General features: G+C 41.0%; 1 protein-coding gene across 2 annotated transcripts in view; it reads right to left on the bottom strand.

Annotated features, from left to right (window-relative positions):
* Positions 1–221: 221 nt before the first annotated feature.
* The window catches only part of prdm5 (PR domain containing 5), a 54,860-nt gene continuing 33,678 nt past the window's right edge, over positions 222–21,403 (bottom strand). For both annotated transcript variants that reach the window (XM_032573064.1, XM_032573065.1), the window contains exons 14-16: positions 14,139–14,224; positions 7,912–8,016; positions 222–2,516 (exon numbers count right to left, since the gene is read on the bottom strand). In XM_032573064.1, coding sequence (XP_032428955.1) covers positions 2,352–2,516; positions 7,912–8,016; positions 14,139–14,224 — 356 coding nt within the window. In that variant the 3' untranslated portion in view covers positions 222–2,351. The remainder of the gene's footprint in view (positions 2,517–7,911; positions 8,017–14,138; positions 14,225–21,403) is intronic.

Raw genomic sequence — 21,403 nt, 5'->3', positions numbered from 1 at the left:
GTAAGTGGGGGGGGAGAAATGGCCGTTTTGGTAGGTGATGAGGTTTCATAACATCTGAAAACACAAAAAGTGTGAAGTGACAATTCACATTTTCCAGATGCAGGACAAACAGCTGGATTAATCATGAGGACGCCGAACGAGGAAGGAAGAAGGAAGTGGGAATAGCATTGGGAAAAGAAGAAGAAGAAGAAGAAGAAGAAGAAGAAAACGCTCCTGAAACATTTTCTTTTAAAAAGAAACACTGTATTGAACAAGGATTAACATAAAAGCACGTAAACATATTTTATAAGGCACAACATCTTGGGCGACTTGCACATGAAAGAGAGATTAAAGAGTCTCTAATGAACGTAAACAAAAACTTTGGTGCTTCTTTAGTTCCTTTGTAGGAAACTGATTCGTCCACAAATGTGTGGAGAAAAAAGATCTTTTGAACTTTTGAAATGACGCCAATTCATCGAACTGGCGTAAGATGAATTGGCGTCATTCATCTTACGCCAATGACGGAGTTCAAACAGCAGAGTCTGCTGAAAACGGAGAACAAAGAGTACCTTCCTAAAGTATTCACACCCCATAAACATCACGACAACAAACCTCAGTCGATTTTTATTGGGATTTCACGTGTTAGATTGAAACACAACAGAACTATTAAACCGATTGGACGAGTTTAGTTTCCAAACTGTTACAGCAAGAATCTGAAAAAGGGAGTTAGGTGCATTAGCAGTCAGCCACCCTTCTTCTGATTCCTCTAAGTAAAATTCAGCACAACTAATTGATGAATAGTTAACCAAAGTGCGATTTAAACTAAGTGGACATACAGCTGTTCCTTTGGGCCTCGGAAATTTGTTACACTATATCAGTGTTGGCAGGATTTTTAGTTGCGTTCCCCCCCCAAAAAATCTGAGCCTTGTGTAAAATAGAGGAGAAAAAAACTACTGATGAAAGAAAATCATGAGAAGTCCCAATAAACGTTTGGCAAAAAGCAACACGTGGAAGAAGGTGAATTTGTGTAATGGGGCAAAATTGAATCTACACGCTGAAAACACAAAAGTATTTTTGGTCCAGTTCCTGGTGCAAATATGTTCGCACAGTTGAAATAAGGCAAAACTAACTTACAAGTAACAAGAGATAAGAGCTTGTTTGAAGTCAATATTGATGAAAAAGGTCTTGTTCCTTTGGCAGATTATTTCAATTACAAGAAGGCATTTTTCCCATTTGACAAGTGAAATAATCTGCCAGTTGCACAAATACTTTTTCATCAATATTAAGGAATTGTTGACTTAAAACAAGCTCCTAAATCTTGTTGAAACCCAAGTAAGTTGGGTTTTCTCTTATTTAAAGTACACTAAGACACCTGCATTAGAAACTAGACCAAAATTACTTGTTAAGACGTTGTGTTTTTGCAGTGCTATTCAGATTTTCCTTTTGTAAAAGAAAAACACCGTTCAAAGTTCTGTGCTACTTTGTGTCTGTCTAACTCCAAAACAATCCCACTAAAATGCACTGATGCTTGCAGTTGTAACAGCAAAAACAGAAAAGAAAAAGTTGCAGGACTGCTAATGCTTTTCCAAAACCCTTTATGTCAAACATGGAGCGAACTTTAACCCCCCTTAAAACAGTGAAAGAGTAAGTAGATCCAGAACAACAAAGCTGCAGATCTGACTGATGAAAGCCTGTTTCTACTTTCTGGGTTTTACGTAAACAAAAGCTGAAAGTTGTGAGTCGGTGCAGATCGCGCAGCGACTTCCTGCTTTCACCAGTACGGTTCCATCGCATGTACAGTAAGCTGCAGAAATAAAAGGCGCAGATCCGAGGAGGTCTGGACGCCCCCTAAGAGCAGGCGTCACTTTAAACAAAAGCAGTGTGAACGGATGCAAATAAAACCAGGAGAGGGAACCTAAAGGGAATCGGATCACTGGTTTCCTTCAGATCTTGGCCGCTGGCCACAAAAGCAAAAGTCGAGGTACAACGAGCTCTGGTTGAAACGGAACAAAGAGAAAGAGGTCGGAAGGATTTGACGTGAAATGCAAGACGTTCCTGGGAGCAGACACAGCGGCTCCGGAGGCATATATAACATATGGGAATCTGTTTGTTCGAATATTAAAAATAATGCGGAAACAGGATGACGAAGAACTTCGGGGAACGGAGGGGGGGGGGGGGGGGGGGGGGGGGGGGTAGAAATGTTCAGCTTCCACATGCCTGCCTTAATGTTTCCCATATTCTTACATGGGTCTATCGGCAATGCCAATAAGTCCAGCTATCTGTTCATCTATACATGTTGGTACTTTACTGGTGCGTAAAACGCGAGACAGGGCTTTATCTCGGGGATCTCGCTTGTGCTCCTGTAATTGACTTTAGCTCTCCGTCTCGCCGTGGACGTTCTCCATGTGGACCTTGAGGTAGTCGTTCCGAGTGAACTTCTTGTGGCAGAGCTGGCACTCCGCCATGGGCCGGTTGGGGTTGTGGGTCAGCTTGTGTCTGCTGAGCATCTTCTTCAAGCTAAAGGAGAGATCACACACCTGCAAAACAGGACAAATGTGGGCTGATAGGGATCATGACAGCAGCAAACTGAAGAACTAGAAGAGCTACCAGTTTGCAGAAGTATTCGTATCCATTGAATGTTTTTGAATTTTGTCACTTTACATAAAGAGTTTCTTTATATTTTATTGGAATTTTACGTTACAGGTCAACACAAAGGGACGCATGATTCTGAAAGATGTTTAGAGGTAAAAATTGTAAAAGTTCGACATGGGTTTGTGTTACATCCTCCAGTTTGCCCATTTTTCTTTGCTCATCATTCAGACTACAAGGAGGGCATCCTTAACGATCATTTTTAAAGTCACAGTCGGACTCAACCCGTTGCTATTAAACGTCCCTCGGACTCGACTTAAGAGCAAAGGAAGTCGTGCTTCCTCTGTTGTTGCTCCCGTTCTCTGGAATAAGTTACCCTTCAGATTAGATCTGCCCACAGTCTCGGTCGTTTTAAATGACTTCTTAAAACTTTTTTTTTGATGGCATTCAACTGAGGTCTGACGCTGTAACTTTTCTCTTTTCTTTTCTTACGTTTTCTTTTCTTTTCGTCATTTTATTTTATTCAGATTTTATGTCTTTCATGTACTTTGGTGCAGTTCTTACATTTCTTCAACCTTCCTGTCTCAGTGTTTCTTAGTTAACGTTAGTTATGTTTTACATTAAGCCTCTGATCAATATAAAGCTGCTGGATTTACACTGAGATTACATTAAACACAAGTGACATATTTTAACTAATTAGATGATTTACATACAATCTACTGCACTTTATTTTATTTAAAGGCATCTTAGTATCCTAAGTGAAGTTGCCCTCCCACACTCACCTTCTTCAAATTAAACAAAAGCGTTTGTGCAGCAAAATTATTTCTTTGTGCTGCTATCCTTTGAAAGATATCGGTGAGTGTTTCCAGAGGTCATCAAAGGTCAACCAGCTCCCCCACATTTACAAAATGAAGCATGTTTGGTGTCAATAAACTAGCGCTACAAAGGAGGACAGGTTGATCTCTGGTGACCTCTGGAAACCTTTTCTTTTTTTAAATCTTAAAAATGACAGCGCCGCAAACTAACGTTTTTGCTGCTCAAACGTAGCACAGTCGATTGACACCATATTTCATTTGAATTTGCAAATGTGGATTGGCTTGTTGAGCTTTATCGACTGCTGGAAACATTTACTAATATCTTTAAAACAACAGCGGCACAAATTAAATTGCTGCTGAACAAAACATGGACACCATGTTTCTTTCATTTTGTAAATATAGCTGGGTTGGTTGACCTTTGATGACCTGTGGAAACATAGAGATATCTTTAAAATGATAGCGACACGATTTACTTTTTTTTTTTGCAGCACAAAAGTAGCACTGTTGATTGACACAATATTTAATACGACTTTGGCCTGGCTGGTTGACCTGTGATGACCCCTGGAAGCATTTATTAATATCTTTGAAATGATTGCGGCACCAATGAACATTTTTGCAGCACAAACACTTGACACCAATTTAGTTTCATTTGAAGAAGGTGACGAAACAACTTCAGACAGGTTTGACAGATTTCATCTGTATCATGTAAACTGTTAATTATGTTCCACTCTGTTGGTCTGTTGTGTAAAATCCTCATTAAATCACATTGAAGCAAGTTATGAAGCAGTTCAATGGGTTGGAAAACGTTTGTGCTTCCACTTACTGAGTTCTTTGGCTGACAGTGAGGTTTGGCTTTAGAACAGTGACATAGGCTCATTTATAAAGAAGACATAAAGTATGAGAACTCCCCTCCCTCCACCCCCTTCAGGGATGGGAGAGATTGTACGGCACTTTAACATTTATCCTAAATAAGTCATTTTGCACTGATGACTCCTCGCGCTCCCCTCTCTCCCCCCCCGTATCAATCAGGATAATCCAGCATTGGCCGGAATACCGTTTTGACATAAAGCTGGGAGAATCTCAGCATGCGTCCTCGGCTCCATCTGCGAATTACATTTAGAGAGTCAGACAGCACACATCTGTGGCTCTGCGGCATTAAACAGCCGCTCTGATAGCAAAGCGGATCACATCGGATATCTACATCGATGCGCTACCTGGCTGTTGCTAACCGCGGCTCGACAATCCGCATAACAGACCCAGCGTCGGCGGGCTATTTTTACTTTTTACAGTGACAGGAAGCTGTTGAGCAAAGAGCCTCGGCGTCTCCTGCCTCGACAACGTTTCGGCAGTTTTGCGACGGACGCCGAATCCGCAGGCTCTCTTTTCACGTCCGTAAAACGTGTCTTGGGAGCGTGCGATCCCTTTCTGTCTGACTCGAACATAAACCGTCTCCTCTAATAAAATCCAAATGTCATTTCTGTTATTTCCACTGGTTCTTAGGATCAAGTTAATGACATGGAAATATCTCTTTTGAGGCTGGAGAAAAAAGCAGCCAGATGAGTGTTTGATATCTTTGGGGGGTCAGGAGGGAGCCTTTGTGGCGATGCTTAATTGTCAGTGAATGGGATGCTGATTTTATGACGTTTAAATAAAGCTGCAGATGGGTCTCTGGGTAGATGGGGTTTCTGCTTTAAAGCTTTCTGGGTCTTAAATTTGACATGTTTATTCAGGAGTTCTTCTGATGGTCACTCGTTAATAAAAACATGCAGTTTCTATGTTTTCTGCTGTATATGGTACAGAAATAAAAGACCAAAAGACACAAAAAGAGGTGGAAGGCAGTATTCTACCTCTTTAATCCCAATATGAAATCTGCAAAAATACTAAATCTTACCAAGTATTTTTTGTGTAGTTTTTAGTGCAAACATCTTAGTACACTTGAAATAAGACTAACTAACCAACAATTAGCTCTTCATCAAGATATGAAGAGATTAGTAAATCCTGAATATTATTATATTATTATTTTTACTAGTACTTTTTTCACTTATAAGAAAAGTGTCTTATTGTAACTGAAACAATCTGCCAATGGAACTAAAACTTTCTCATCAAGTTTAGTCTTATTTCAAATGTATTGAACTAAACTAAACTAAACTTCTAGTGTCTTGTTTCACTAGAAAGAAGATACAAATATCTGGTAATATTTTGTGTTTTTGTAACGTATTTCCACTGGCAGGTTATTTCAAATCAATATGAAGGATTTATTGACGTAAACATGTCCCTATTTCTTGCTGAAAAGTTACTTGTAAGTTACTTTTGTCTTATTTCAAGTGTACTAAAAATATTGGCACTAGAAACTAGACCAAACAAACTTGGAAAAGGTTTTGTGTTCTCACAGTGTGGAAAGTTCGCAATGAGCCGGATGAATGGATGGATAAGCATTTTGTTTTTCAGATCCACTTTTTTCTCCACAGATATCAAGCTAGGAAAATGCGGAAATGAAATTCCCGCTGATGATCTGCTGTTTAGCATCAGTGAAACGAGATAACTGCATCTGAGCAAACTGTTCCCTGTTTGTTTAACAATTTCTGGTTTTCTCGTTTTGGTTCAGAAGCCTTAAAAACTCAAAATTCAGAAGAATCAGATGTTTTAAGGTTTTACTGGCTTCGGTTACTCGCTTGCTGATTTGTAACCCAAACCCATTAGGGAAGTTTGGAATTGTGTTTGGATAGTGGATAAGTGTTTTTGGCAAGGCTGTTTGCAAAATTTCATTTGGTGGAGCCAACTGAAAGAAGATCAAGCCTGCAAAGGTCTTCTTTGATCCTCTTTCAATGAGGGAAAACTCTCCAGATCTCATAAACAGTAACTATCTCCATTAACATCAACGCAGAGCACCACTGTTGTTAGTCATCTAACCTGAGGCCCAGCCGCTCTCTCTCTCAAGTGATTGGTCCTAGCACCTCCAGTGCAGTGCCTTTCAGAACTGTTCATACCCCTTGAACTTTTCCACACATTTACCACATTAAAACCTTGACTTATGATGTATTTCACTGGGATTTTATGTGAGAGACCAAAAGACGTAATGCAGAATGCAGAAAGAAGAATTCCACACCCAAGGACCCAAATAAGACTAGAAGATGCAGCAAAAATTGGTCTTGCATTGACTTTAAGGGAAGAATACAGACACTCATGCACTACTTTTTCTTGGTCCATCACCTAGAATACCATTAAATACAATGAAGTCTGTGGTTTTAACGTTACTCAATGTGAAAAGGTTCAGGAGACCTGGACAGTTTTGCAAGGAACTGCAAAGTACGACAATTATAATCCCCTAAATACAGCAGGAATCCAGTATCTCAGCGAAGTAAACAACATTTGGTCATATTTTAGCTTGGACTATTTGTTCTTACTTAAAGAAACCAGAACATAAGCCGTTACAGGTATTTAGCCTTTAGCCGCTACGCTCGTTAGCCGTGAAAAGCTACGCTACTTAGGAGATTCCTCCTCCGGAGTTTTAGGGAACATCTTTTTTAAGATTTCAAAGCAAAAAAAAAAAAAACCCAATTCACCCGTGATATATATCAGAGATAACCGTGTCTTTTGGAAACTGTTAGTCACACTGAATATAAAAAACATGTGCTTGTTCAGATGTGACGCCAAGCAGAAGTAGTTCATCACAGAACTGATGAGTAAATCAGCAGTAGGAGCTCAAAGTCACATGGCCACATCGTCAAGAATCATATTTTTGTCAAATTATCTGAAATTGTGCCCCTGCGATTTCTTAGAGCTGCTTCCTACAACTGAATTATTGTTTTTGGTTTCAGTAACTTAGCAAAAGTTAAGAGACAGTTTTCAGCCTGAAAGTTTGGTTGTAAACATGTCACAAACGGTGATAAGGTTTTGGTGGGGGTGGGAATTTATCGTATCATTTAACATTTATCGTGATAAATTTCTTATCGTGATAGGAATTCTGATTTATCCTTGTGACGATAAATTCTAATTACCAATGTTAAAAACTGTTTGTCGATTGTTGGCTTTACTATTTTCTCCACTGTTTGTTCAAAGGCAACATCAATAAATTTGAAAATGATTAAATGCATATCACTAAACTGTGTGCAGTTTAGTGATATAAATCATACTGTTTTATGACTGGTGTTCTAATGAAAACCTAAATAACTGGTTCTTATTGTCACTTTTATCACGAGCACAACATTTTGTGACAAATCTTTAAGTCCTTCCTAAAACAGCTACAAAACACTGACAGGAAGTTCTGTTGCGTGTCTCTGCGAATAATTATTACTTCTGCAGTATTATAAGCAGAGGGTAATTTATCCCTCTGATCCTCTCAAAGTGTTTACGTGAGATCTGTTCACTCTGCCCCTCCGGAGAGGCAAGATCCCTATCTGGCTCGAACCGAGCTCCGCATCTGGCCTCGTGCCAGAACTCCATCACCCCCCCAAAAAAAAACAAAAACAAAACAAAAAACAGACGAAAACAGGGAGGAATCGAGAAATGAAGGGCAGCCTGCACTCACGTCGCACTGGAAGGGTTTCTCTCCCGTGTGTGTCCTCATGTGCTCGTCCAGCCCTCTTTTCTGGCTGAAGGCCTTGTTGCACTCGCTGCATTTGTACGGCTTCTCCTGTGGAGAGACGGAGAGATTAAAAGAGGGCACTTTGTATGACAGAACGCGGCCAGTTTTCATCACATATGGACAAAACCTGGAGGGGAAAGGAAGAAAAGGGAAAAAACAGTAACGACACACACATGTTGGAGTGTATACGCAGAGAGAGAGGAAAACAAACAGGCATGCAGGAAAGATGTGGAAGTGTCCCAGGTTAACTTTCACACCCGGACGCTCTGCCTGTACGCTCGTGGAGATGGGAAACGGCCAACATGGGGACCATCAAAAACACATGGATTCCTAAAAAGAGTAAAGGAAAACAAGGAACAGAAATTCGCTTTGAATGTGTTTCTGTAGCAGATTAATCCTCTGTCTCCACACCTCATCAGTTCACCAAAGAACATTTCCTCTGCTGCTTTTGGAGGCCTTTCTTAAGTCACACTGCGAAAACACAACAGCTTACCAAGTATCTTTGGTCTAGATTCTAGTGCAGATATCTTAGTACACTTAAAATAAGACAAAACTAGCTCCTAGGTAGCTTTTTCACAAGATATAGGAGCTTGTTTAAATCAAAGGTACTGGTTCCACTGGCAGATTATTTCACTTATAATAAGACATTTTTCCCATGTTATAAGTGAAACAATCTGCTAGTGAAACTAGCATTTTTCATCAAATTTAAGGACTTATTGATGTAAAACCAGCTCCTATATCTTGTGGAAAAGTTACCTATGATCTAGTTTTGTCTCATTTCAAGTGTACTAAGATATTTGCACTGGAATCTAGACCAAAAATACTTGGTAAGATTGTGTGTTTTTGCAATTCAGCCAGAAGCAGCTATCTCGCCGTGGGTGTGTTGTCACAACTATACATGTGTGTGGGCGTGTGTGTGTGTGTGTGTGTGTACAGTATGCATGATGAAGAGGGACGACGGTAGGCGTGTGCTGCTCGCTGAGGGGAAACGCCACTGACACTTTAAAGACTTTCAGAAAAAACGAGAAGGAGATAGCGAGGGGCTGGTTCCCACTGCCGCTCTTTCTGACAAGTATGGCTGATAGCGGAGGCTCTGCCCCATTTTGGGCTTAGTTGTCATGGGAACAGGGTGAATGCAGGAAGCAAGGGTCCTGGGAAAGGCGCTATCATGTGGGCTGGGCAAGGAGTGCCCAGTGACACAAGAGACAAAGGGAGGTAAAGATCAGGTTCACTGCGTATAGCGCTTGCGAGCGGCTTTAAGGATGCGACTGTTTGTGCGTATGTGACAGAGCGAAGGGGAAGCGGGGGGGCGGAGAGGGACAATGGAAATAAAGCCCCCTGTGTGTGAGAAGCCCTGCCCGCCCCACGGAAACGGATTCTGTTCCGATTAATGTAATGCTAATTCCCACTGAAATCCCTCGGCTTTCACCAGAATCAGAAGTTTTCCACAACTCCGAAAAGTTAAAAAAACACTAAAACATAAACGCATGGATGGACTTTTTAAGTAACACCCACAATGCATCACTGTGACCCCGGTAACATCAAACATCTGTACCTGGTGACCTCCGGCCTTCGAGCAGCTGTTCGCGCTCTGACCCCTGACCCGACCTTTCACCTGAATACGACCGGTCTACAAAGCGCACATCCAGCGAAGCGCGGACCGAGTCTTGTGTGTTCAGTCCCAGAGCAGCAGATCTTCTCACGTGACGCATTAAATATGCAGGTATTTGTAAAGCGCCATGCGAGCAGGAAGCCGCTGTGCACCGACGGCCTTCAGGTCACCAAAAAACCAACAACCAAAAGGATTTTTTTTTTTTTTTTTTTAGACAAGCTGGCAACATGGCTTAAGGCGGTATCAGCCTGTCAGGAACCCTGCAGGATTGATTGCCATGTTATTGTAGGAGAAAAGCTGACTGGTCAGAGTGATGTAGTGCTTTTTCTACTGGGAGCGCAATGGGATCAAAGCTGAAGTAAGTACGTTTTTTGAAAAAAAAAGAAAGATTTTTTACATATTTGTTAAAACAGTCACTTTGTTACGACAGTATGAGACAGATAACCTGGAAAAAACTGAACTCTTCCACTTCCTCCTTGTGCTCCTACTGCCATCTGCAGAAAAACACAGCTTGGTCAGAAACAACCAATCAGAGCCAGGAGGCTTTCAATCATCCTACCCCTTCCACTCTGCTACGTTAAAGCTAGTTCCCCACAACGAAGCCTGCCATGAATGCTAAGGCTAGTTAGCATGGCCACCGATGGCAGATGAACAGTTTACCTGGAAACCGTTTATCTGTTTGTCCACCACATTAATTATCCCGTACACAAGGGTGATTGACAACGCTAAGACATTCCTCCTGGATTAATTGGTTGTTTCTGACCGGGAGCAGTGTGTTTCTTCAATAGTAGCGCTCGGCAGAGGAACTCAAACTTTTCACAGATTATCTGTCACGACAGAGTGACAATTTTAACAAATATGTAAATAATGTATTTCTGTAAACTTTGCATATTGCATTTTTAAGGTAAAGAGAAACGTTTCAACCATGACAAAGTTCAAATTATAATTGTTTACAATGATTTGTGTCTCTGTGAATCACATTTGTTTCAATCCAGGTTCTCATGTAAAGACGTGATTTTCTGGAAGAGCAGTGAACAAACAGAAACTTCTCAGCTGTCCTATTTTAGCTCGTTTCAGGGTAAAGTATGCAGATGGAGAAAGTGCACTGATTTGTTTACAGCTGATTAGGAATGGCTGACACCACATCGTCAACAATCAAGTTCAAAAAAGCTTTCAAATTCGCAGGAAATGGTACGATGTAGCGTCTTTGACCAGCATGTAGGTGAAACTGGGAGCGCGGCACATTGATGAAACTGAAGAAGTCTGTGAGCTCTATTGTTTTTTGGATTAAAAAAAGACTTGGAGGTCTGTTACAGTAACACATTTTTTTATGTACGATAAATTGTCCCAAAAATTATAAACGATAATATTGTCATTTTGAGACAATTTTCAAGTAATAATAATGCAAGTTTGCCCTGCCAAAGACTAGAAAACTTTAATTTTGTAGAGATTACTTCATCTTGGAATCAATCAATCAATCAGTCAAATTTTATTGGTATAGCACATTTCAGCAGCAAGGCATTTCAAAGTGCTTTACATCATTACAAACACAGAAACACAATGAACATAGAATCAACAATCAAAACACGACATCAAGTCAGGTTCCATCAATAAATTTGTAATTGATTACGTTTCAAATACAATCCTAAACAGGTGGGTTTTTAGTCGAGATTTAAAGGAAGTCAGTGTTTCAGCTGTTTTACAGTTTTCTGGAAGTTTGTTCCAAATTTGTGGTGCATAGATGCTGAATGCTGAAGTCGGAGACATTTTAAATATGCAAAATAAAACAACATCCAAACCAAAAACAATAAATAAAAGGAAATAAAAACCACACACAACAGAAACTATAAATAAAAGGGATTATGAAGTCTCTGTAAACTGAATAGCTTTGCAAAAAATATTAATCATGAAAATGGAAATTATCAAACTAATTGATTATGCAATTAATTGATGAATTGCTTATTGTGACAAGCTTGGATTTGGTGTAATTCTTTATTTGCTTGTTTTTCGTATGAGTATCTCTAAATTTATGTTACCATATTGACTGTATTAATACAGAATAATTTTCAGTATATTTAGAAAAAATATTTGGATATTTATAGTTAAAGAGACATCAATATAGGGTCTCAAGAGTTTTACAAAAAGCATGGATCATAAATTGGCCATAAAGTGACTAAATTGCGGCACGTCTACCACTAATTCCCTTAAACCGTTGTTGTAAGTTGTCAAACTGCCCCAAACGATTAAAAACTCTGTTACAAAAACGTTTCATCAGTCAGAAGACCTGATTGAATAACATCCATTTAAACGTGAAATTTAAAAATGTGAGAAAGTAAAACCAGAAGCCTGATATCTGCGTCTGACATGTTCCTCCCAGGTTTGCCAGAGATGTGGTTTGTTGGATGAAACACACGAAACCCCGGCCTCATCCATCTGAAATCATGTGTTCATTAACGGTGAGCTGCGGCTCCTTCGGCCAAATGACATTAATTTTGGGGGGGGGTTTTTCCAACAGTGACTTCATCCGGCTCTGCTGTTTGTAACTGTTCAGCCCATATTTTAGAGAACCGTGAGCAAAGGCAGGTCTGGGAATATTCAGAGCAAAAACATCAGTCAGTCTAATCAGCAGCACACCGCTAAATTACATCTGCCTGTTTCTACGGAGACGGACGACTTGAGTGGGATACCTCCGCTGTTGACGCGCTGCAACAGGCAGGGCAGCGCGCTGTACTCTGGACAGCATTAAAAACGGGAACAAAACGCTTCAGTGAACAACGCTGACAGGCTGCAAATGTCACAGTCAGACTGACGATGGAAATATTATATAAAACACATTTTATGTCGATTTTGTCATAAGTAGCACACATGTTCAGATGCTTAGATGGTTAGAGAGTTTTGTTTTGGCTAAAAGCTCAATAAGTTGAAAACTGATGCCGAGGAAGGAGCAGCGTGTCCCAGCTCTGGAAATAAACTTGTGAGAAATGAAAAGCCTGCCTTTAAGGCTTTAATTTTTCCCACCCTGAACACTGCCTCACGTTATGTTTACTCTACATCTTCATTTAGCTTTAAAACCAAAGGAAAAGCAGAGGGGAACAGCAGAACTGCTCGGATATCCCATATCGGTTTGAGGCATCTTTTTAAATGGCAAAACTGCTGAGGGTGTACAGTGTTTCAGCCACCTCCAAAGTGATGCGTGCAACAGTGCTTGCCATAGTAATTTGAAAAGAAATGCTGCATATTTTTGTATACATGGCCAGAAAAATGGGTGTTTATACTGTTGTACTGATTAAATTGTTATTTTGTTCCCGAAAAAATTAGCTTTTTACCCATAAGAACAATTTTCCCAGTAAAAGAGAATACTGCAGCTCCTGTGTACGGATAGCTGTCGACGTAGAGGATAAAGATCTCCAGAGAGCAGCTGAAACTCTAGTCATTAAAGTTTACGATGTTCAAAGCAAATCACTCAAGTTGCCTTGCTTCTAGCAGACAGCGTTTTTTTTTTGTTTTTGTTTCTTTCAAACAGAAAGCAAGTTGTTAAAGTTTGTCCATAAGTGATTACCTGGAGCTACACTGACATGTTTCGAGCTGAATTACCAATGAGTCCCACTGAAGGTTACATGTTGATCCATAACATAAAGAAAACTAATTTAATTGTTTGCTATTTTCCACTTCACTAATGTGTTCAACCCAGTATAAATAAGTGGTCTTCTTTTGCACTTGTTCTTTAAATTTTACTAAGTTTGGAGATTCACTCATTTAGCTGAGGATGAGTTCACACCAATCGGCCATAACTGTGAGTCAGCAAAAAAAAAAAAAGGACGATAATGCTTCATCTTTCCATAAGAGTTTAGGTGTGATTATTTGATTTCTGGATTTTGGAAATCATTTAACACTTTGTGAATGGTACTGGCCAACAAGGTCTGATCATGCCCGGACACAAAGCTGTATCCATGACAACAGAAAGGACAGGACGTCCATTGATTAAAACCTGTGAAAGTAGGAGGTACTGAAATGGGGACGATTCTTGTTGTTGGAAACACAAAAGTCCAATCATTTTTTGAACAGTGAATCCATCCTGACTCTTTGATAAAGAAGCCGTCGCCGAGAAAAGAAACAACATCAGGGAGGTGTTTGAAAAATGAAGCCAGGGGAAGCAAAGAGATGTAAATGTTTTTAAAAGTCTCTGTGTTCAGGTAAGTGTCCACTTTCTGTACAGGAGTTACACAGAGAGATTGCAGTTTACACTAGCTAGCTAGCATGGGTGTGTTAGCATTGAGTTAGCATTAGCCTCAACCATCTCCAGTCACACTCAATGAAGATGTATGAGAAAGTTCCACAAGAAAAAAAACACACAAAACATACAAAATTAAGACAAAATTTAAGACCTATGATTATTAACGTTAAAAGTCAACTTACTTTTTAAAAATGAAATGAAGACATTTTAAGGCCTTAACTTTATTAGATGGATTTAAGGCATTTTAAGACCTTTGAAGGACTCACGAATACCCTGTATAAAAAGCGTGACGAAACTTACTGTAAGTGGTGAAAACAAACATACCCGAGTGTGGGTGCGGATGTGCATTTTCAGGCCGTCGTTCTTGCTGAACGCTTTGTCGCAGTAGGGGCACTGGTACGGACGCTCACCTAAGACATGAAAATCAGTTAGTAACACTCGAACTATAAAAGACTATTTTCGGCCAAACATCAACAACTATTTAAACTACAGCTTAAGAAAAAGCACATCTCTTAAACAGCTTTGTCTCTTTCTTTAAATGGAGTTGCTAAAAAGTCCCAAAATAAATGTGACTGAGCTGGATGTGTGGAATAGTTCATTCTCTCATCAACTTTCCACTGTGGATCTGAAGCCTGTGGTGGTTTCACTCTGTGGCTTGCTATCTGAGCTCCAACTGGCCAGGAGTTTCGGAGCACATTCAAAGATATCTGGCTTCTCCTGGCCGGATCAAAAGCACTCCAGTCGAAGTCTTATAGATCCTATCTGAGCGCACGCTGCAGATGACAAAGAGAAAGTGACGGGCTGTCAGTCAAACGGTCCGCTGACACATGGATCTGTTTACTATGTGCTGATCCACCGGCCTGATAAGAGTCCCAAGAGTTGATTGCTTATCTATAGAGGAGAGCAGAGGTAATAACCTACAGAACTGTGCAGAAATTAAAGCAACACGAAGCTGACCCCCAAAACAGAAATGACTTAATGATAAGAAAATGTTGTTTCAATCTTTCCAAACCGATGTTCAAATCAATTCCTCAGTCAAAAGAATAAAAAAAATAATAAAACTGGAAAACATTCATCTGTCGAATTTACCGTTCTGGTTAGAAATTTGCATCGTGGCCAAGAATATTAAGGTAATTTACGAGTTTGATTTTTATACCTACAAACTGAATTATCATGTAGATTAGAGATTATGAGACTTGCCAATGTTTGAACCGCGTATGTTTGAAATTATTGTTAAAGTTTCGCTCGTCCAGCTGCATGCATGCAGACAGACTCAAATATCAACACAAACCCCAAATAAATTTTGGATGAATGACGTTTAACAAGTTAGGGGAAAAACTACACACTTTTTGTAGAAATGAGAATAGCTCTGTCTGGTTATTTGACCACTGAGACAAAATGGAGTTTATTTAAGCCAGCCGGTTTACAGGCGCAATCTAAATGTTTTTGTGTAGCCTGCTAATATTTGAATACCGTTTGGAGCATTATCATTCCAGATGCTTAACATTAGCCTATTTATTCACTACAATAGCAATTATAACAAAGGTTGTCTCCCACAAACTTTTATTCAATCTGTACTTTGAGAGCAAAGTGAAGCTAACGTTAAACGTCAGTGTCAACAAGAATGGTTAACGAAAGTGTGTCACAATTACACCGGCAGTAATAACCCAAACAGAATGATGTCATCAAAATAAATAAATAAGATGTGCAGAAATGTAGAAGTAGGGTACACCCCAGTAATGAGGGGTACAGCGAATGCTTGACCACCTCTACAATTTACCTTTGACCTGGAAACATTGAGGAAAAACTGGCTGGTTGACCTGAGTGCGCTCTACAGTGTGTGGATTACCACTATGCAACTACCAAGCATAGTGGTGGCAGCGTCATGTGAAGGGTCTGTTTCACTTCCACTTGTACTGGGGAGTGTCACAGTGTCAAGAATAAATAATGACAATAAATGTTGTAGCTCCACTTCAAAACAAGAGCGACATGGCAGACAATGGTCCAAACACTCAATCTAACTGGGCTTGTAAATGGATAAAGGAGGCTACCAGTGGGCTTCAGGGGAGGCTTTGACCTCAGTGTATGGACTGGGCCAACAGGTGGGTGTGTCCCCACATACAAATCAATTCAAACCAATCCTGCCAATTCTGACAAGACCTTGGGTTGAACATTTTAATTTGGATGTGTATTGAGCTTGGGTATATAAATTTGACTTTACTGATTAGAGAAAAGTCAAGGTTAAATTCAGAACTTGTGCACCTTTTAAAGTAAACCACTGAATTAGCGATGAAACCACCTCACCCAGCGAGAGCAATGGTTTAAGTTCATCTTTAACAGCACAAAATTAAAAGATGAATTTCTCACTGGTACCATGTTCACATACATAAAATTAAACACACTGACATAAACATTTCCTTAAACAGAAACATAATAACCTATTGTTGCTTAGTCCTTCCCTACAACAATTTAATCTCATGCCTGCTTTGCCCGACCGTAATCTGTCTTCTGTGACTCGATGTTGAGGAGGCAAGCAAGTAATTTTATTGATGGGGGACATGTGCTGCCCTTTTAAATAATAAGGTTAATTAGCTGTGTTTCTTTGGGATTCAAAATGCAAAGATGCTTATTGGATCACAAAACTCATCGTGGGAATATAAGGGAAGATTGATATTATCCCAGGTTATAAACACGGTTGTTCTAGAGGAACATTTTTTTCTCCTCAGGTTCAGATTCAATCCAGATCCAATCCGAAACCCTAAAAGGTTGATCCGACAGCACAGAAAATATTTAGTGGAAGTTTTGTTTTTTAATCTGTTTTATGAAAAGGTCAGCTCAGGAAAAAGAAATCATGTTCAAGGACTTTATCCTGACACTTCATATTTACGTCCTACAAAGCGCGTCTGTCAACGGAAAAGTTACAACAGCTGTCATGTAGCAGATATACAAGTCGACTTCTAAACCCACCCACCATAAATCCCCCACAAGAGGGCTTCAGAGGAGCAGCACCAATGACACCGGGTAATAAAACGTGCAACCTCAGGTTAATGTGGAAAGGGTTAACGTGACATATGCGGTCTGATCACACGTAGTGAAACATGCGCAGGAGGACAGCTTGGAAATCCGTCCCAAATCCCTCTTACCCCCGCAGTTCGGCAGGAGGGTTTTTTTTGTTGTTGTTGTTGACAAACAGCAAAATCTGAATCCCAGATGTGTTTTGAGAAAGAAGAAAGCAAATCTTCGGTTATATGTAGCATGTGCGGTGTCGGGTTAAGGCCCCGCGTTAGCCTCGGGTAGTCCTGTTGGAGACATTACCGCGCTAATGGCATGGTGTGGCAGCATACTCTGCGGCTTGGAGAGCGTCCCTCGCAGGAATCTGGCTATTGTCAGCTAATGCAGAGCACACACTCTAGCCTGCAAATGCAAGACTACACACCAATTCACCTACTTAACCTATACACTCTCTGGTTCTGAACATGTGTGACTCATCTGGAAAACGCAGGGAGACAAAGTGACGGAATTCGGTGTTATATAAGGAGGCCGTTTCCGTAAGGAGCGTTTGAGTAAACCACTCAAGGCTACTTGAGTTTATGGCTGAAATGGGCAAGCTTGGAATAAAACTCAACCTCTTAGTTGAAATAGGAAACAAACAAATGCTACTTGGAAAACTGCGGTGTTCCTCCAGCGTCGGTGTCTGTCGAGCGTGCCAGACGATGCGTGTCTGTTCTGCTGAGTGTTACTGTAACTAGAACCCACCCACCCCCACCCCACCCCACTTATTCTCCAGATTGAGCCAGATTGTTTGGGGATTACGAGGGGTGGCTGCGAGCGCTGAGCCGGGGCTTTATGTGGGCCGAGATGGTAACTGATTTAGCATGTGCTGAAACTGTACACCGTCTCTTTGACCCTGGGTGTCTCCCCCTCCTACCTCCCGCCCCCCCGCTGTGGCCCTCACACCCCTAGTCTGCTAATCGATCCGTTTGGCACAGACTTGTGTGTGTCGTATGCGTGTGCACGCTTGTGTGTGTCTGCGCGTCTGGTTAGCAGATGGTCGGCTTTGTCATTTTGCCTGCCGCCTTGTGTTCGTGTTACGGAGAACGCTTTGTAGCTCCGAGGCTCCGGATCTGAAAGACATTAGCGCTGTCCGTCAGAAATTAATTCTGGGCTTCCTCTGGTTGAAGCAGACAGTGACCCTCCACTGTCCCGGTCTCTCCGCCCTCTGCCTCATGCCGTCAGGGGCCACGGAGGTAATGCGATATAAGCGTCCTGAAGATGACAAGGGATTCCCATTGTCCCAAAACCTTCACACTTGACCTTTCTGATGAGGTCAGGGCATCAGAAGATTTCTCCGCTTTCTGAAACTGCCTGTTTAAAGTCGCTTTGGTGGAAAAGCTAGTCACCTTTGATCTACATATAAATCCAGCTGTTCTCTGAAGGCTCCAGAGGTTTGTTAGGGGAAAGCATGAAGACCAAGGAGCACAGCAGAGAGGTGACAAATAGAGCTGTGGAGAAACTTAGACCAGAAGGCTAGGGGCATGAAAACAACATCATCTCATACAGCACGTTTCAGTCCATCTTTTGAAACTGGAAAGGGAATGACACATTTGAAAACTGACTAAGAAAATGGCCACCCACCTAACACTACAGGCCAACAGGGCTATTGTCACTCTCAGAGAGCTGCAGAGATCAAGTGGGAGAATCACAACACTTCTGTTAGCTAAGAAATCCTCAAATCTAGCTGCACGAATGCCACGGTTGCCTGGGTTGTCACACTTCAGTTTTTCGGAACATCAAACCAATGTAAGTATTAGTCAAAAACATCTTTTAAATGAAGGCGTTTATTACTAAGGGAGAAAAAAATCCAAATCTACATGGCATTGAGTGAAAAAGTGAACCTGATAATGGCTTGTGCCGCCCTTAGCAGCAACAACTGCAACCAAGCGTTTGCAGTGAGACTTTTCCAGCTGTGGAGGAGTTTGGAGCCACTCATCTTTGCAGGACTGATGTAATTCAGCCACTTCAAAGGTTTTCACAGCATGAGCGGTGTTTTTTATGCCATGTCACAGCATCTCAATAGGATTCAGGTGAGGATTTTGACTAGCCCACTTCAAAGTCTTCATTTTGTTTTCCTTCAGCCATCCAAAGATGGGATTGCTGGTGTTTTGAATCATTGTCCTGCTGCAGAACCTAAGCTGGTTTCAGCTTGAAGTCGGCAACAGGCAGCCGGATGTTCTCCTTCAGGATATTTTGGTTGACAGCAGAATTCATGGTTTCATTTATCACAGCAAGTCTTCCACGTCCCGAAGCAGCAAAAAAAGCCCCAGAACGTCACAACACGGCCATCATATTCTAAAGCTGGTGTGATGATCTTTATCTGAAATCCGGTGTTACTTTCACGTCAGACGAAACAGGACAAACACTTTCCAAAGAGTTCGCTTTTTGTCTCATCAATCCACAGAATCTTTTCCTGAAAGTTTTGTGGGGTCATCAAAACTTTTAGAAAAACTGAGATGATTTTGCTCAGCAGTGGTACCTCTGTCATGCAGGCTATCTTTGGGAGCAATCACATCTTCACACAGGATCATGTAGGTTTGGATATTTTTCCTTCGTAATAATGAACAGCTTCATTTAAAAACTACATTTTCTGTTTATTTGTGTCGTTTTTGACTAGTAATTAAATCAGTTCAGTGTTCAGGACAATCTAGGGAGCGGGCCTGTTGGAAGCTGCAGAAACCATGCGACTGCGGTGGAAGAAAACAACCTTAAATATACACAGAGCGCTGCAGTTTAACCAAAACATGTCCCTGTGCTAGAATGGCTGAATACAAAGGCATTACCGTACTGCTCGGATTTTTATTTGTAAAAGAAATATTGAAATAAAACTGTGATCGTTTTCCTTCCGCAACGCAATTACGCACTGGTTTATGTTGTTCCATAACAAAAACCCGATACGATGCGTCGAAGTTTGTGGTTGTAACATGAGAATTTGTGGAAAAAGTTCAAGGTGCATAAATACGTTTACACGGCACAGTAATTACTGCAGATCTGCAACAAAAAAAAAAAAGGGAGGGGGGTTCTCAAACTCAGTACACAAAACAAGCCATAATCATCAAAGCAACAGCGAATAATTCAGGATAAGTTGCTTTTGCTTCAGAAGATTGTAACCATGACCACAGCTAAGACAAACAAAGTCATCTGTGAGTAAATAACTCCAGAGTTCTGCCAGATGTTAGTTGTTTTGGGGCAGCTGTTCTGTTGCAGACTCACTTGCTGTTTCAAAACATTAAAAAAAAAAAGTGCCGTATAAATAGCCGCCACAAATACGACACGCAAATGACGCATTGCACAACTTGTAGTGTGGCTCTGCAAATACGCTCGAAACGATGATTACCGCAGTTTTTCATCCGATGTTTGGACAAAGAACAGAGAGCTCCTTATCTCAGGCCACAGAACAATCTCAGCAGAAAATGCACAAAGAGCATCATTTTTTTTTCTTTTGGGTCATTTCTATAATTATACAAATATTTCAAAATTCACATGGCAATGATTTACTCATGTTAAAAAAAGGCTGCACCGCTAGCCTTTGGTTCGCCGAGGCTCACATCAGAGCAAATGTCAGTGAACCACCCCTCATTCAAACCGGGGCTGAGGAAAAGCAGACGCCGGGATTTCCCCGCCCGCCCCCCCCCGCATGTCAAAAAAAACCTACTGTAAACAACCTGTTAATAACGCAATATAAGGTTTGTCTATAATTATTACCCGGTGGTTGGTACCAGTGGGAATCCGGCCCTTTCCACTTTCTGTTTGGGTGTGAAACAATGTAACATAAAAGAGTGTTTACATTCGCCAACATATGGCTTTATTCAGACATGTCAGGACCTCGGTGGTGGAAAGATCAACACGCGAAGGCGAGCGCTGCTGCGGGGAAACTGTAATAAGATGAAGACTTTTAATGATCGCTTATGGATTCTGAACATAAATTCACCACCGAATCTCTAGCCCGCCACCGTCATCGAGACCACAAAGACCCCCCGGAGCATGTTTTTTTGTCTCGTGTATCCTTTTTAACCCCTGTAATCAGTTTCACTGTTTCCCAGTTTGAAGTCAGATATGACCCTTTGAACCACAGACAAGCACCGAGACTCGTTTTCACCGGAGCTCCTTCCTTCGCTCTTGCAGCTGGCTTTGACTAATGCTGAAAACATTGAAGAGGAGGCAGCGGGTGTGATCATTGTTGAGGTTGTCTAATGTTTTTCTTTTTTAGCCAGTCAGCTGTCTCTGTTTCATCTCAGGGGCTAAGTGTTTTTATTGGCTAATTCAATATTCAAAGCATTTTCATAACAGGCCTAAATTCACAGCCTGAGCTGTTGCAAAGTGTTCATACCCCTTGAACTTTCCACCTTTTCTCATGTTGCAAACATAAACTTTGATGTATTTCTTTGGGACTGAAATGTCTGAAAAGTGTGGCGTACATTTGTATTCATTCCTTGAGTCAAGACGTTGTAAAATCAACTTTCAGAGTAATTAAAGCTGCAGGTTGCTTGAAGGCTGTCTCATCTGGTGCATTCGGTGCATTTAAGGTGACCTGC

Source organism: Xiphophorus hellerii, chromosome 9 (assembly GCF_003331165.1).
Source record: "Xiphophorus hellerii strain 12219 chromosome 9, Xiphophorus_hellerii-4.1, whole genome shotgun sequence".
NCBI lineage: Eukaryota > Metazoa > Chordata > Actinopteri > Cyprinodontiformes > Poeciliidae > Xiphophorus > Xiphophorus hellerii.
The sequence above is the reverse complement of the archived record's forward strand: the minus strand, read 5'-3'. Positions and strand labels throughout refer to the sequence as shown.